The sequence below is a fragment of the Poecilia reticulata genome, linkage group LG1 (genome assembly GCF_000633615.1).
Source record: "Poecilia reticulata strain Guanapo linkage group LG1, Guppy_female_1.0+MT, whole genome shotgun sequence".
In the NCBI taxonomy this organism is placed as follows: domain Eukaryota; kingdom Metazoa; phylum Chordata; class Actinopteri; order Cyprinodontiformes; family Poeciliidae; genus Poecilia; species Poecilia reticulata.
The window spans coordinates 25,132,812-25,146,238 of NC_024331.1; the positions used below are offsets into that span (position 1 = coordinate 25,132,812).

General features: G+C 39.0%; 2 protein-coding genes across 4 annotated transcripts in view; both read left to right on the forward strand.

Annotated features, from left to right (window-relative positions):
* The window catches only part of evi5l (ecotropic viral integration site 5 like), a 46,267-nt gene extending 39,917 nt beyond the window's left edge, over positions 1–6,350 (forward strand). For both annotated transcript variants that reach the window (XM_008414333.2, XM_008414323.2), the window contains one exon: positions 1,945–6,350. In XM_008414333.2, the coding sequence (XP_008412555.1) occupies positions 1,945–2,262 (318 nt within the window). In that variant the 3' untranslated portion in view covers positions 2,263–6,350. The remainder of the gene's footprint in view (positions 1–1,944) is intronic.
* Positions 6,351–9,026: 2,676 nt separating this feature from the next.
* LOC103467707 (zinc finger protein Gfi-1b-like) overlaps positions 9,027–13,427 on the forward strand; it is a 7,949-nt gene continuing 3,548 nt past the window's right edge. Inside the window, exons 1-3 of one of the 2 annotated variants that reach the window (XM_008414345.2) lie at positions 9,027–9,366; positions 12,052–12,338; positions 12,878–13,086. In XM_008414345.2, coding sequence (XP_008412567.1) covers positions 12,074–12,338; positions 12,878–13,086 — 474 coding nt within the window. In that variant the 5' untranslated portion in view covers positions 9,027–9,366; positions 12,052–12,073. Of the gene's footprint in view, positions 9,367–11,591; positions 11,629–12,051; positions 12,339–12,877; positions 13,087–13,427 lie in introns of those variants that run through there. The other variant, XM_008414353.2, reaches the window with a different exon arrangement.

Below are 13,427 nucleotides of genomic sequence, written 5' to 3' on the forward strand. Positions count from 1 at the left end.
TTAAAACTAAGGCTCCACCGGTTCAGAGCTGCCTAATGATCAATAATAACTGGAAAACTGATCAACATATTGATGATGGCATTGGACAAAATGTGACATTTATCGCTTGTTTTATGATTGGTGTTGTAAAAATGTGCTGTTTGAAAACACCTGACCTCACTTGTGCTTTACCACGCAGAGTTGGGTATAGTTTTTTTTTTTGTTTTTTTTTTTGATAAGATAATCATTTGAAAACGTAAAATTTTATTTAATCTCGTAATCTTTTTCTCGTATTTGAAAAAATGTGAATAGATTTAACTGTGACAAAAGAGCAAAACAGAAGAAATCTGGAGGGCCAATACTTTCTGACGTCAGTCAGACGTGAGTGATTAAGTGAGCGCTCTGATTTAGTCATACAGACCCTTTTAGCGTTATCTGGACAAAGTGAAGAAGTAGTTTTCTTTCTACACACGCAGTAACCCATTTTAAAAATTCCCAGCACCTGGCACGTAATTTTATGACAAGAAGACCTTTAAGTGTCTGTTTTAACCAAACTTTTTTTTTTGTCCCAGCTGAGCTTTTCATCCTCATTTCAGTTCAAGTATTTTCTGATTTAAAGTCTTTTTTACACCATAGATTAGCAAACCAGATACCAAATGCAGTGTAGAGTTAACATATCCACTGCTAAGTGAATCTCATTTATTCTTTCTTTTGCTGATTTCACAGAATGTTTCTGTCATTAAGTGACGTGAGGTGTTAACAAACTGCTAGAGTCAAACACAGTGATGGCATGTGGTGCCATTTCAGTTTTTGTTCTGGTTTTAAGCAGTTCCCATAATAAAATACCCAACCTTTACTGAACTCTGGACAGATATTCTCTCTGGACTCTCCTCAGCCCAACCCATTAAATGTGTTTTAAAGGCATAAAAATAGATTTTGATGCATAACACTAGTGTGTTTTCACTCGGTCACACATACTATTGAGAAAGCAAACTTGGCTGAGTGGCTAGCTCAAAGTAGTACGTTGAAGCGGCGCATTGTTTACAGAAGTAAAAATGGATGGAGCCATTTATGAATGGATTGTAAAGTTTATTCAGCAGTGAGAGCCAATGTCACAAGATCATGACAACATGAAGAAAGCTAATAAAAGAAAGTGGCACTGACCTTCTGTGGAGCATTGACTGCCATTTTTGTAGGACAAGTCAGAGCCATGAGTGGTGGGACTGTGATGTGCTTCAGTGACAAACTTTTTTCAGAAAGTCATAATTTTCAACCATATTTTTATGTCCAGATTTACAGCGGCTAGGTTTTTCCGGTGCAGAATTATGCCAAGAGTCAGATGAGATGCGGCATGACCGTTCTGACTGCAGACACTTTGACAGCAATCAGATATGCATCCGAATTGGTGTCACATATATATGTATAGGCAGAGACTGATTTCTTTTGGCGTGAAAAGTTCAGAATTGGGCTGTTCAGACTGCCGTAGAAAAGTTGGATATTGGTCGCATTTCCCCGAATGTCTCACATCAATAACATAAAAGCCAGACAAAAAGCAACATGATCGTTCAGACTAAAGACACTTTGGAAAGAGTCGGAAACGTATCCAAATTAGTACCACATATGGAAGCGACACCGATCGGATCTTTTTGGGCGAAAAGATTGGAATTGGGCCGTTCAGACAGTCATGAAACGGTCAGATATTAGCCTTAGAATCTTCTGTCCTAATCCCATCTTTGAAGTTTCCAACTTGTGTTCAGAGTTGGCTTGGTGAACTCGGTGTATTTGACTATGCAAAATTCATTATTGTCACAGGAAATCCTGATGTTAGAACCCCTAAGATAACTGGGATCAGATTGGGACCTTTTAGGTTTTTGAGAGATGTCACAGATATCTGAATGCCAGTGATTTGTAGAAAAGGAAGCCATCTGGGTATATCGAAGTAAAACCTTTCTCCTCTGCCTTCAGGTCAGGCAGCTGCGAGGGCAGAAGGCGGCACCGAGCTCCCGGATCGGCTGCGGAGGAGGAAGCACCAACTACCAGGACCTGCGCTTGGCCAGCCCCACCTCCGCCGAGGGAGACTACCTTAGCTCCGACGACGACCTCCTCAACAGCCCGCTGCCCGCCACCGCCCTTTACCCCACGCTGTCCGACCCGTGTCACCCGTCCACCCGGCTCGACAGCGAAGGCAGCACGGACAGCGAGGCGGAGGAGCGGGTACAGACACATCCAGACCCGCAGCAGCTTTACGGCAACATGGTGTGCGCTGACGTGCTGGACAACTGAGACCTGGAAAGGCTTTGGTCGCTCATTTTTCATTTTTTCCACCCCAACGAGAATCCAGGGGCAACTCTTACTGTTGATTTTCTTAATCAGTCCGATCCTCTTTGGCTTCCCCAGTGTTAACCGTTCGTGTGACGCAGACGTGGTGGCACCGAATGACCGTCTTCTGCCCATCTCCTCCAGTCGTCTCTGTTCCTCAGCGTCTCGACGTCACCAAAAAGTCTTATCCCGTGTTCCTTCAAGAAGCGGCGATGTAAGGCCGGCTGCTCTCCATATCCGTGTGCCAGAAACTGCATATCCTTCGAAACATAATCACCCAACATGCAAACAGAGAGGACTGACTGTATCACAACTGCTGCTGCTCGCTGCTCAAGATGTGTGGCCACAAGGAGGGGAAAGATGGGAAGTCGCATTTCCTGAGTCTCTACGAATGGAGATTTACTCCCATAATGCACTGCTTTCCCCAACTCCTCCTTCCTGGTTGGCTCAGAGTTAAAAACGGCTTCATAATCACTTTTCTCCCTCCAGAAGATCCATCCATCCTTTCCGATTTCTGTGGAAGCATTTTTTATTCCCCTCCCCCAACAATATGAAGGTTGCTGCAGAGGAACATACACACGCCGTTCGGTTGCATAACAAGATGGTTTTCTCAAATAATTCATATTGAATACTCGTCTTGTCTGTGTGTAGCTTGCAGTTGCCAGGAAGTAAGCATGTCAATGCAGCAGTTCATCTTCAAACCGTTTCAAAACAGCCCACAGAAAAGCTAGAAAGTCAAAGTTGCCAAATCGTTTTTTTTTTTATTATTATTATTATTATTTATATGTTTTAACTTATTTTGGTATGGTTTTTTTTCTTATTTTTTTACATATCTGTACAAACTCTTAGTCACTATAGGGATACCAATAGAGGCCAAACTTTACACCGTCCTTTGTGCCAACCTGTCATTTCTTGTGGGTTTACTGTGACACTGTTTCAGAGACAGAAAGATGTGCTGCTATGATTTTTGGATTTATCCTCTTTAGGTATTTTTTTTGTTGTTGTTTTAGATCACTGCTTTACTGAAAATGTCACTTTTTCTTATGTGCCACAGTTTAAAGTTGGGAGTTGCTTTGCAAAAGGAGAAACAAAAACAATTAACTTTTTTTTTTTATTACACTAAGCACTCAGTTTCTCTGTGAGGAAGAGAAATAAGTTTGTCCATTATTTTCACTGTCTTTTGACATTTAGCTGAACATGGAGAGTTAATGTTTGCTTTCTCTGAAACTAAGGGCATATCGTGTTTAACAGTAAACACTGAAACACTGTGTAACATTGAGTACAAAGCATTAATGAGGAAAATATCAACTTACCTGCATTATTTGACCATTTCTAACCAATCTTTTACAATTAGTAATCACAATAGACCCAATTAAGGTTTTTGAGTTTAACATCTGACTTATTAGAGGAAGAATTTTTAACTTTTCTCTAACAGGGGCACCTTGTTTTAGTTCATCCTAACCACTTCAGTGTCCCTGGGGATCAAATTTGATTACGTTTTGAAAGAGACGAGCTCGTTTTTTTCATTTGGGGTCGTCGAACATCACTTAAAATATGAATTTCACTCCTAAAAGAAGTGTTCTGCACAAATTGGGTAACATAATTAGTTTGATATTTTTAAAGTCTGTGCAAATCTTTTTACTGATCATAATCACATCGGTAAACCATTGATACTTCCTATTTCGATCAGTTTCTTTTTATTTGTTTCTCAGTAATCCAAACAGCAAAACCATCAGCCGCTGGTCGCAAGTCTCTCGTCATCTACGGCTGATCAGATTTGCAGAATATTGTCTCAAATTATTTTTTATTTCAATTATATGCCTTGATTTTTATTTTTATTTATTTATTTTTTTCCCGGCAGAGGATAATTCATTAGTAATTTATCCCTTTAACACAAGCAAAAGCCTTTTTTGATTTATATAAAATATAATGACAGACAGCATTTGATTTGGTCGAACATCAAGCCCTACAACATGTCTGAAATATGTGTTGGTTTCTGGTTGTGAATAGTGCATGTATATGAGGACCAAAGGTGTGAAACTCGCAGTATTCTGTTTCATCAAGATGGTGCACATTACACAGTCCTGTTTTAGTTTTTTAGTTTTTTTTCCTGTCACATTTAAGAATTTACCAACCATCCGGGAATTAAGTTTTAATGCGCTATGTCCGATAATAATTAACCAAATTATGTTTGGTACGCGAGAGAAACGAAACACAGAAATGTACCAGTGAGAAAGACGCATTAGTTCAAATTCTCTGTTTGTAGTGGTTAAAATCTGGCTACCCTGTCTGATTTGTTTCACCATCAATTAGCTTTGCATTATCAGTAATTCTGCCCAACTCGTTTACCAATATCACATTTCAACGGGTCAAAATGTGCTGCTTTATTTTTGCAAGGACGTCAACAAAAACTTCTTTGAAAATGGAAAGTGGGCGGCTGAAAAATATTTTTCATATCAAACGTGTTTTGTTTAAACACAAAGTATTACCTACAGCATAATTCAGATATTTAAAGCTGCATCACGTTCGGTCAGGTCTCGAGTAGTTTGAAAAGCGAATATGTTATCAAACAGGGTGTTTTCATATAAAGCAGCCATCTTTGCTTTTTTGCACTACAAAGAAAGATTGAAAAAAAGAAAAAGTTAGAAGAAGAGGAGTAATTTTTGGAAATGCATATACTATTTCTCATTATTTTCATCTACAGGAACAGATTTAATAGGTAAATGGCTTATGTCTAACACTTCTTCAGGTGCTTTACTCTTAAAATTAAGTTAATATCAGGAAATCCTAATCCTTGTAGTTTATTCTCTCTTTTAGGGCATTTGATTCAAAAGCTTGTTTTCCTCTGAACAATTTTTTTTGAAGAAGCACTGAAACTATTTTAAAATAAGCATCACAGCCACACTTTTGATCAACTTAAGTTGCTCTGTTACCCAAGTTTCTTCGTTTTCCAGCGCGTTTGCAACGCTTCGGTACAGAATTCCTCCTCCGTAACGTTTCTTTACGTTGCATTGTCCAAATGAAACCGTGGCGACATGCAGCCCCCGATGCCGTCTCCTGCGAAATAAGGAAACTGGATCTTCCAGCGATGGCCATCAGAGCTGCAAAGAGGATGTTGGCTTCCCCACCACACTGTTGCAAATAACAGCCTTTTGGTGTCAACAGCTGGATGTAGCAACTGAAATCTCGACACTGGAATCGGCATCGAGATTTTGGATACTGTCGGGCAAAAAAAGAAATGACTAAATGAAACGTATTAGCCTCTGTATGGGGTCAGTCTTATTAATAACACAATTGGTAACGAGTGGAGAATACAACAGCTGGCTGCTGATGCTAAAGGGCAATTTCACTCTCTTTTTGTTTTGGACTGCGTTGGTTCAAAACCTGAATGCTCAAACCTGAACTGTGTTTTGTGGTGTCATAATTAATCTAAAGTTGATTTAAAAAGGAGCTAAAAGGGTAAGAATGAATAAATTAAATGTTGAACTTGCAGGGAAATTTACTCTGAGAGGAAACAAAATAATCAGTTCCTGACACACGTCCAACATCGGTGATGGTGCTCCGTTCTCACCACTGTCTCAACCCAACTAGATCGACTGTGATTACTTTTTTTATTATTTGTAAATTAGTTATAATATGGTAGCATTAACCTTCGGTGTCATAACTTTGACTTGTTAGCAGTACTACAGTATGTGAGAACATGATCAAACGTGCCATAAAAGTTGGGATATTATCGCATTATGTCGCCGGTTTTGTCTGGAATTCAAAGCTGTTTTCCTTGGGACTCACTGTGTTGCTCCAGGTTTACCATCTTGGATTTGTTTCGGATCGCCTGATCTGCGATTCCTCTCATCTCTGTACTGTATGTGACTGCTGTTTCATACCCACAGCATTCAGCCGCTCATGCAGTTCAACTCATGTTGTCAGACATATTATTATTATTATTATATGGCAGTAAAAATGGTATAGATTTCAGTATGATGGGGATAAATACATTTCAGTGTCCTGTATCCTATGAATGATGCAAAATAAACTTTGACATTGCACCTTTGCACAGGTCTGACTTTATTGTTGTTGTTTGACCTTCGGTAAATAATCGCTTCGTTACATCAGCGTATAAATGTTCAAATGTAACTTTGGTGTTTCACAAGGACGAGATGTGTGCAGCAAATGCCACCTTCAAAACTTGTAGCTATTGTAAAGATGAATTTAATGTGTTACATTTACTTTCTGAACGGTTCATGAACGTAGTAAATCTTACAGAACGAGACAAATATACTACCATGTTTAAAGATGTTTATATTAAACATGGTGTTATCCTACTGTTCTAAGGTTTTTAGTAAAAATAGTGCGTTGCAAAATGATCCAAGCATCATTTTAATTTTTGTCGCATTGAAACCACAAAACTCAGAGTTGTTGATTTTATTTGGATTTTATGCAACAAACCAGCACAAAACATCTCGATCTCAGTCGGACTGAGTTGAGTGAGAACTCAAGTGGATTTAGGTCTGGACTTTGACTGGACCTTTTTAACATATAAATATGTTTTGATCTGAACCACTGTATGTTTAGATGAATTTACGTCCCAATCTCAAGTCTTTTGAAGTCTTCCAACCAAAAATCACCCTCAGTTTTGGTCTCCTGCAGCTTCATCATCTTTGTCCCGTCATCAATTTCTCCCACTAGAGCTGTTGATTTCTGCTGCTCCTCCAGAGTCGCCCTCAGCCTGTCCTGGTCGGCTCATCTTTTCCATGGATTGAACATTCCTCTGTGGGATGTTAAAATCTTCTATAATCTTCTTCCTGTGTTGTTTGGACTTCAACACTCTGCGATGTTCCCAAATGTCAAGGAGCATTTCTGTTAAAACCGAGAGTAAATTACGCACAAACAGACGATGTGGACTATTTTATTTAGTGGTCTCAGAGTAAAGAAGGCATTAAAAAATAATCCAAACCATGATTTCAGAGTTTTAGTCATTATTTTTTCTGAACAATGTATCATTTCTACACGTTTTTATTCATCTATATCATAAATTGACAGTAAAATACATAATTTGTGGTTGTTACATAAGAGTGGAAAAGTTTGATTTTTATGTCAACTTTTTAACTCGATGCTCAAATCAAGTTTTTATCGTGATAAATTTCTTTTTGATTAAATCCAACTAACGATGTTTTGAGAAAAAAACGGTTTTGTCAGGATTATTGTTTTTTTACTATTATGTTGTTCAATGAGAGCATCAATAAAGATTAATACATTTGAAAAATGTGATACGATGTAGTTGCTGTGTGCAGTTTAGTGATAAAAATCACACATTTTTGTGACTTGAATTACAAATAGTTATGTTCTTCTAAAGCAGTATTTGTGTTTGTGCACTGTAAAACATCTGAAGTTGATTTAACTTGAAAACAAAAGCCCACCTGCTGCCTGGAAAATGCAGTTTAATTCGACAAGTTGTTTTGGTTTTAACTCAGAAATTAAAGTTCATGAAGTTGATTTAACAACAAGAGACAAGTTGTTTAAACTTTGTTTTTTAAGTTCATTAATCTTGACTTGTGAGTTTTAACTTAATGCTGCAATTTAAACAAAATAATTATTTCACAATATCAACAAAAAAACTAAAGAGCCACATTACATGAACAAAATTTCTGATCTTATAATTTTACTAAACATCACAATGAATTCAACTCAGAAACATTTAGTGTGAACAGGACTTTATCCTCAAGCTTTAAAACAAACATTTGCCTTAATAAAACACCAGAGTCAGATCAATGTAACGCACTTCCATCTCAGGATACAGAAACATGCCGCTAAGCATTCTGGGAAATAGTTTCCACTCCTGTCTTTTTCTTCTTTCAGTTTTTTAAGTGCTAACCAAAAAACTCTAGTTGATTCTATTCAAATAAAATGTTAACACAACTTACTACAGTAAGTTTATCTTTCACAAACTCACATTTAGGTTCAAAATTTAAAACTTTAAATTAATTTGACTTAAAGAGTAAAAGATAGTCGACACAACTAAATGCGGCTCGGATGTTTTTCAGTGTAGCTCTATAATTGCTGTGTCATGCAGTCACAGTTATTCAGTTACATAAAAAGAAGTTCATTTTCCTGCCATGAACTTTAACAATGGTACCAACACACATCCTGGTTTTAACGTCTCATGTTTGTTCTGTGGAAAATGATAAATCAAGTTTTTAATCAGGTGATGTTTAATTCTCTGCTTTCGATTGGGAGTGATACATATGTAGAAAATGTGTTTTTTTATTTACTCATACGATGACTGTGAATATATTTGCTAAATCGTCGAACCAAAGTTTTCCAATGACTTACGAGCCGAGAATGAATCACTGTTTCTCAGAGACGTTTGCATTTCACTCGCAAATCTGGTAACAAATTTAGAAATTCTCGCCACAGTTTGCTTCAGCTTAGTTTCACCAGAAACCAAAAGCACGACGATGATGATTATTATTATTATTGAATTAGTGCAAATAAACATGGACTGAACTGACTTTGTGGCCTTTCTGTTCCCCTGGTTTTCATTCAATACACCAGAGGCAAATTGTTGTTGCATTAACCTTCTTCTTCTTCTGAACCCGACCTCGATGGTCTCTGTTGAAACACGACCGTGTCAACACGACGTGTCGACACTTTCTGCAGAATTTCCAGCGCAGTCTCCTTCCTCTTAATCAGATTTATTTAATTCCTCCCTAGTCGGGCCTTCTGTCGTGGGTGGCTTTGCGCCCCACTGCAACCTTCCTGTGATTCCTCCACACTTGGGGTTTATTTTTAAACCGAGCCGGGTCGTTTTTGGTGCTGCTGCTTCCTCGAGCGTGCAGCGCTTCAGTTTGTGTGTGAGGAAGCTTTGCGGTGTGGGTTCAAAGGCTTTCAGCGCCGAAGCACTTCCTCGTCCTCGGTTGCTCACATCACTCCGACCCAGAGAGATCAGCCTGTGAGCGCGCTGACCATGTGTCCTCTCTCTGGCTCCGTGTGAGCCTCCGGTCCGTCGCACGGCGACAGCAGGAAGTCTCTGGGATGCTGGGGAGCTTCGGTGGGATGTAAAACAATCTGGTGAGTGTTTGCACTTTTTTATTTTAGTTTCATTCTAACCACTTGTACACATCTGCTCATACATACACACTTTCCTAAATGTGTAATCTGAAAAACTACACTAGGCTTGTGAACTCCTCGTTTGGTTTCATATTGAACCCTGGAGTCTCAGTCCTGCAGTCAGAGCTTTTAGGATTCCCAGGAACGTTTCTCCACCTTTAACATCACGTCTTTACATTCCTCTGATGTGAAGCTGATTAACAGTGATCGAGGATGACCCTTTCTTCATCTTTGGTCATTTCTGAGACAAAATCTTGATGGCAGCGAACTGGGTTGTGTTAGAAAGCTTCCGGCCCAAAGAGCACATCATCACCAGCGGCGGCGGCAGCAGCAGCATAAATCACTGCCTTCAAGCGTTAACGTCTCCTGCAACTCCTTCATGTCTTGGTGAAGAGAAAACCTGATCAGAAATGAAGTTCAGTGATCTTCGGAAACGAGTTTTTACCTCTTTTGTTTGCACAAGAAACCCCTTTAAGATGTAGCACACACACACACACAGGTCAAAGGTTAAACGTCTGCTCCTGTTGATGTACTCTATGCTAAGTAAAAGCAGGCTGTCTGTCTTTTCTAGGCTTTTAATATTTAACTGATGTGATTTTAAAGTCACTTAAGCTAAATTCAAGAGTAAAAATGCTCTTCCACTTGATTCACTTTACACAGAGACGAAACCAAAATGGAAATGTTTCAGAAAAATGAATTACATCCCAAAATGGGCAGATAAGCACAAAATACACGAGTCAGGAACACTCTGGAGTAAAAACATCCCAGTTTTCATTGTTAAACACAGAATAACGTTTTCTGTAACATTTGTAGTTGTTTTTTTTTACACCAGCTGAGCAGCAGTGTGCAGCAGAAGGTGGTGGAGGTTTAGCAGGGTGTTACTTTATTCTCCATGGAGTTGAAGAAAACTCAAATTGCTCCAGCATCTTTTTCAACTAATGTCCTGACTCATATCTACAACCTCTTTCTCTCTTACCACGAGTGATGTGTAATACATGAACACGGCGTCATTTCAAACAAAAAATAAACTTTATTTTTTGTTTAATTGACTTTTTGAATTAGGTTTAAGACGAACAAAGCAACAATGTAAAAAATGTCCTTCACAAAAAATACATTAACTACTGAGCATTTATTTTAACAAATGAAATGTTTGTTCCAGATTATTTAAATTAAAAAAAAGTTTTTCTAATCTCGTTGTTGTGAATCCATTCTGTAGGAAACCCGTGTTCATGGTTGGAAACCATTTCTGTTCATCTAAAACCAAAAATCTACGTCTTAAGATTCGAAGTTATTATTCAGTAAACCGTCACAAACACTCCCTTTGGAAATGTACAAAAACTAAGCTATTAACGCTACGATTTGCGACACGGGCAGCTTTTATTTTAGCGCTAGTGAACAGGAAAGAGGACAGAAAGAGGAAGAGGAGGAAAACATGAAGGCCGAGGACAAGACTCACAGCCTCAGTGCGTGATGTCCTGCCCCACTTTGGATACTTTCACAAAATACTTCAATTAGTTCATTAAACCTCCTAAATTCAACTGAAATTTGCTGCTTTAAAACATGGCGACGATGGTCCAACGCCGTCTGGTTTCGATCAGTAGTATTGTGAACTGGCGTCTCTCCTTTAAACGTGTCAAGTGCAGACACTGAGTCATGAGACGTGTTGCTTTTAAGTGACAATGGTGCGTTTCTCACTGCTGTTGGGTGCAAATTTAAACCTCAGTGTTAGATTCAGTTTCAGTCATTAAACAGTTTTGTTTTGTTTAATCGTTTTTCAAGTCTGAGAAAGTAGTGAACTGTAATTTATTAATCCTTTGTTGGGAATCCCTTGTAGAAAAGAAAGCGGCGGCGGCACCAAGCTGGTCAGAGAGGAGAGCAGCGGCCGCTAATCTCAGTGTCCGGCCCTCTGATGGAGGGAGATGTTTTTAATGAGTTGTAGCATTTACTTACTTAATTATCTAGTTAGTTATGTCTAAGTCCATTTTTTAAAATCTTTCACAGTATGCTGCTTTGACTCATCATATTCTCCTCTCATAAATGACGCTGCATTAAAGGCCTGCTGAAAACTAACTATGACTTTCGATTTTGGTTTCTCATCCTAAGATTATCACCGGCCCACATCTGGAAACTTTCTGCATAAACTCCTGCACAAAACTACATTTTTAAAGCTTAGCAACAAGTACAGGCAGGAAGAGACCACGGTTAAATATACAGTGTTTCCAGGTGTGTTTTGAAGTAAAACTAGTTGATTTATTTATTTATTTTTTGTCATATTTATGCTGCATGTTGTATTGGGAACAAAACACTTAATTATCATCCAAAACATCTAAATTAAATTCACAGGATTTGGTTAATTTATTGGGAACCGGAAACTGAAAACTGCCATGTCATTGTCTCGTTTAATCCTGTAATTCCGTGACTGTTTTTCCGTAAATACGAGATTCAGATTTAAACCAGAGAAAGAATGTAGTTCTGCTGCCCCCTTCTGGACAGTAAGAGTATTTCTGGTTCTCAGTAACACGGCAAAAAAAAAAAAAAACTAATCTGAACCATTTCAAGTAACAACTTTCACATGCTTTGTCAAATTTTCTGAAACTAAATTTAACTGCGTGATCTCTTTCTCTCTGTTTTTTTTTCTTGCTGCAGCTAACTTTGAATCAGCTGAGTGATGCCTCGATCTTTTCTGGTGAAGCGCGGAGGGCTGCACCACCTTCGGGCCGCAGTGAGAAGCCCCAGTCCCGGTTCCACCCCGGTGGTTTTCGGCAAGCTAGAGAAAAACGTGGAGTCTTGGGACGCGTCCCTGGGGTACTCCACAGCCAAAGAGCCAGATGAAAAGCAAGCGTCTATTCTAACCTCACAGGCCGACATTTATGTTTCCAGTTGCACCGATGCAAACATGCGCCTTCTTCAGCAATTCAGTCCCAAATCCAACGGTAGGAGACATATTCCTTCTTTTAAATTTCCTAATCTTCTTCATGCACCTTCTGCTTTGCACGTGTGTTGGGATGAAAGGTGCAAAATACATGTTACTTTAGCATCTTTTCTTGATGAATCAAGTTTGAGATTCAGACTCAAGTTGCATTTAAGTTACAAAATAAAAGACTTGAAACTTTAATTGTACAGAAGATATTTGATTGAACTGCAAAAACATAATATTTTACCAAGTATTTTGGTCTAGTTTCTAGTTTCAAGATCCAAAATACATGTTTGAATATCTTAGTACACTTGAAATAAGACAAACTAGCTTACAGGTAACTTTTCTTAAAGATGTATGAGCTTATTTTAAGCAATTTATTCTTTACTATTGATGAAAAAGTATGTTACACTGACAGATTATTTCACGCCACACATGCAGTATTTTGATTGAGAGCATACAATCAAAAGTTGTCAAATTTGATCGTCTGAGGTTTCATTTTTATAGGTTTATGACTGTGTGATTTTTTTTTTTATAACCTGCATTTCTTTTCTGTAGGTTGTGCCTTTATCAAACAGGAGAAAGGGGGCGCTGTCCCTCTCGCAACAGGAGCTTGGCTGAGTTCTGCCATGAACTCAGATTATCCAGACAAACTGTCAGAGGACCTGGGACTCCTGACTCCACCTCAGCACATCGAGAGGGAGACGAGGAACAGCAGCTGCTCCAGGATCAGCGTACTGAGACAAGAGTGTCTGCTCTGTGGCAAAGTATGTCACCATTTCAACTATTCACAATTTGAATGTTTTTGTACTTTCATTTGAGTCTCTACTGCTACTAAACAAACCCCCCCAAAAAAACTTCGTATAGCTGATTTATGGGATTAAGTTAATGTTTTTTGGAATCTGGAAAGTGAGCTAGCAGCCCAGGCAAAGCTAGCAACCTGAGAGAAGCCCACCCCGTCACTTAGCAACCCCAGAGAACTCCACCCCGTCACTTAGCAACCCCAGAGAACTCCACCCCGTCACTTAGCAACCCCAGAGAAGCCCACCCCCTCACTTAGCAACCCCAGAGAAGCCCACCCCGTCACTTAGCAACCCCAGAGAAGCCC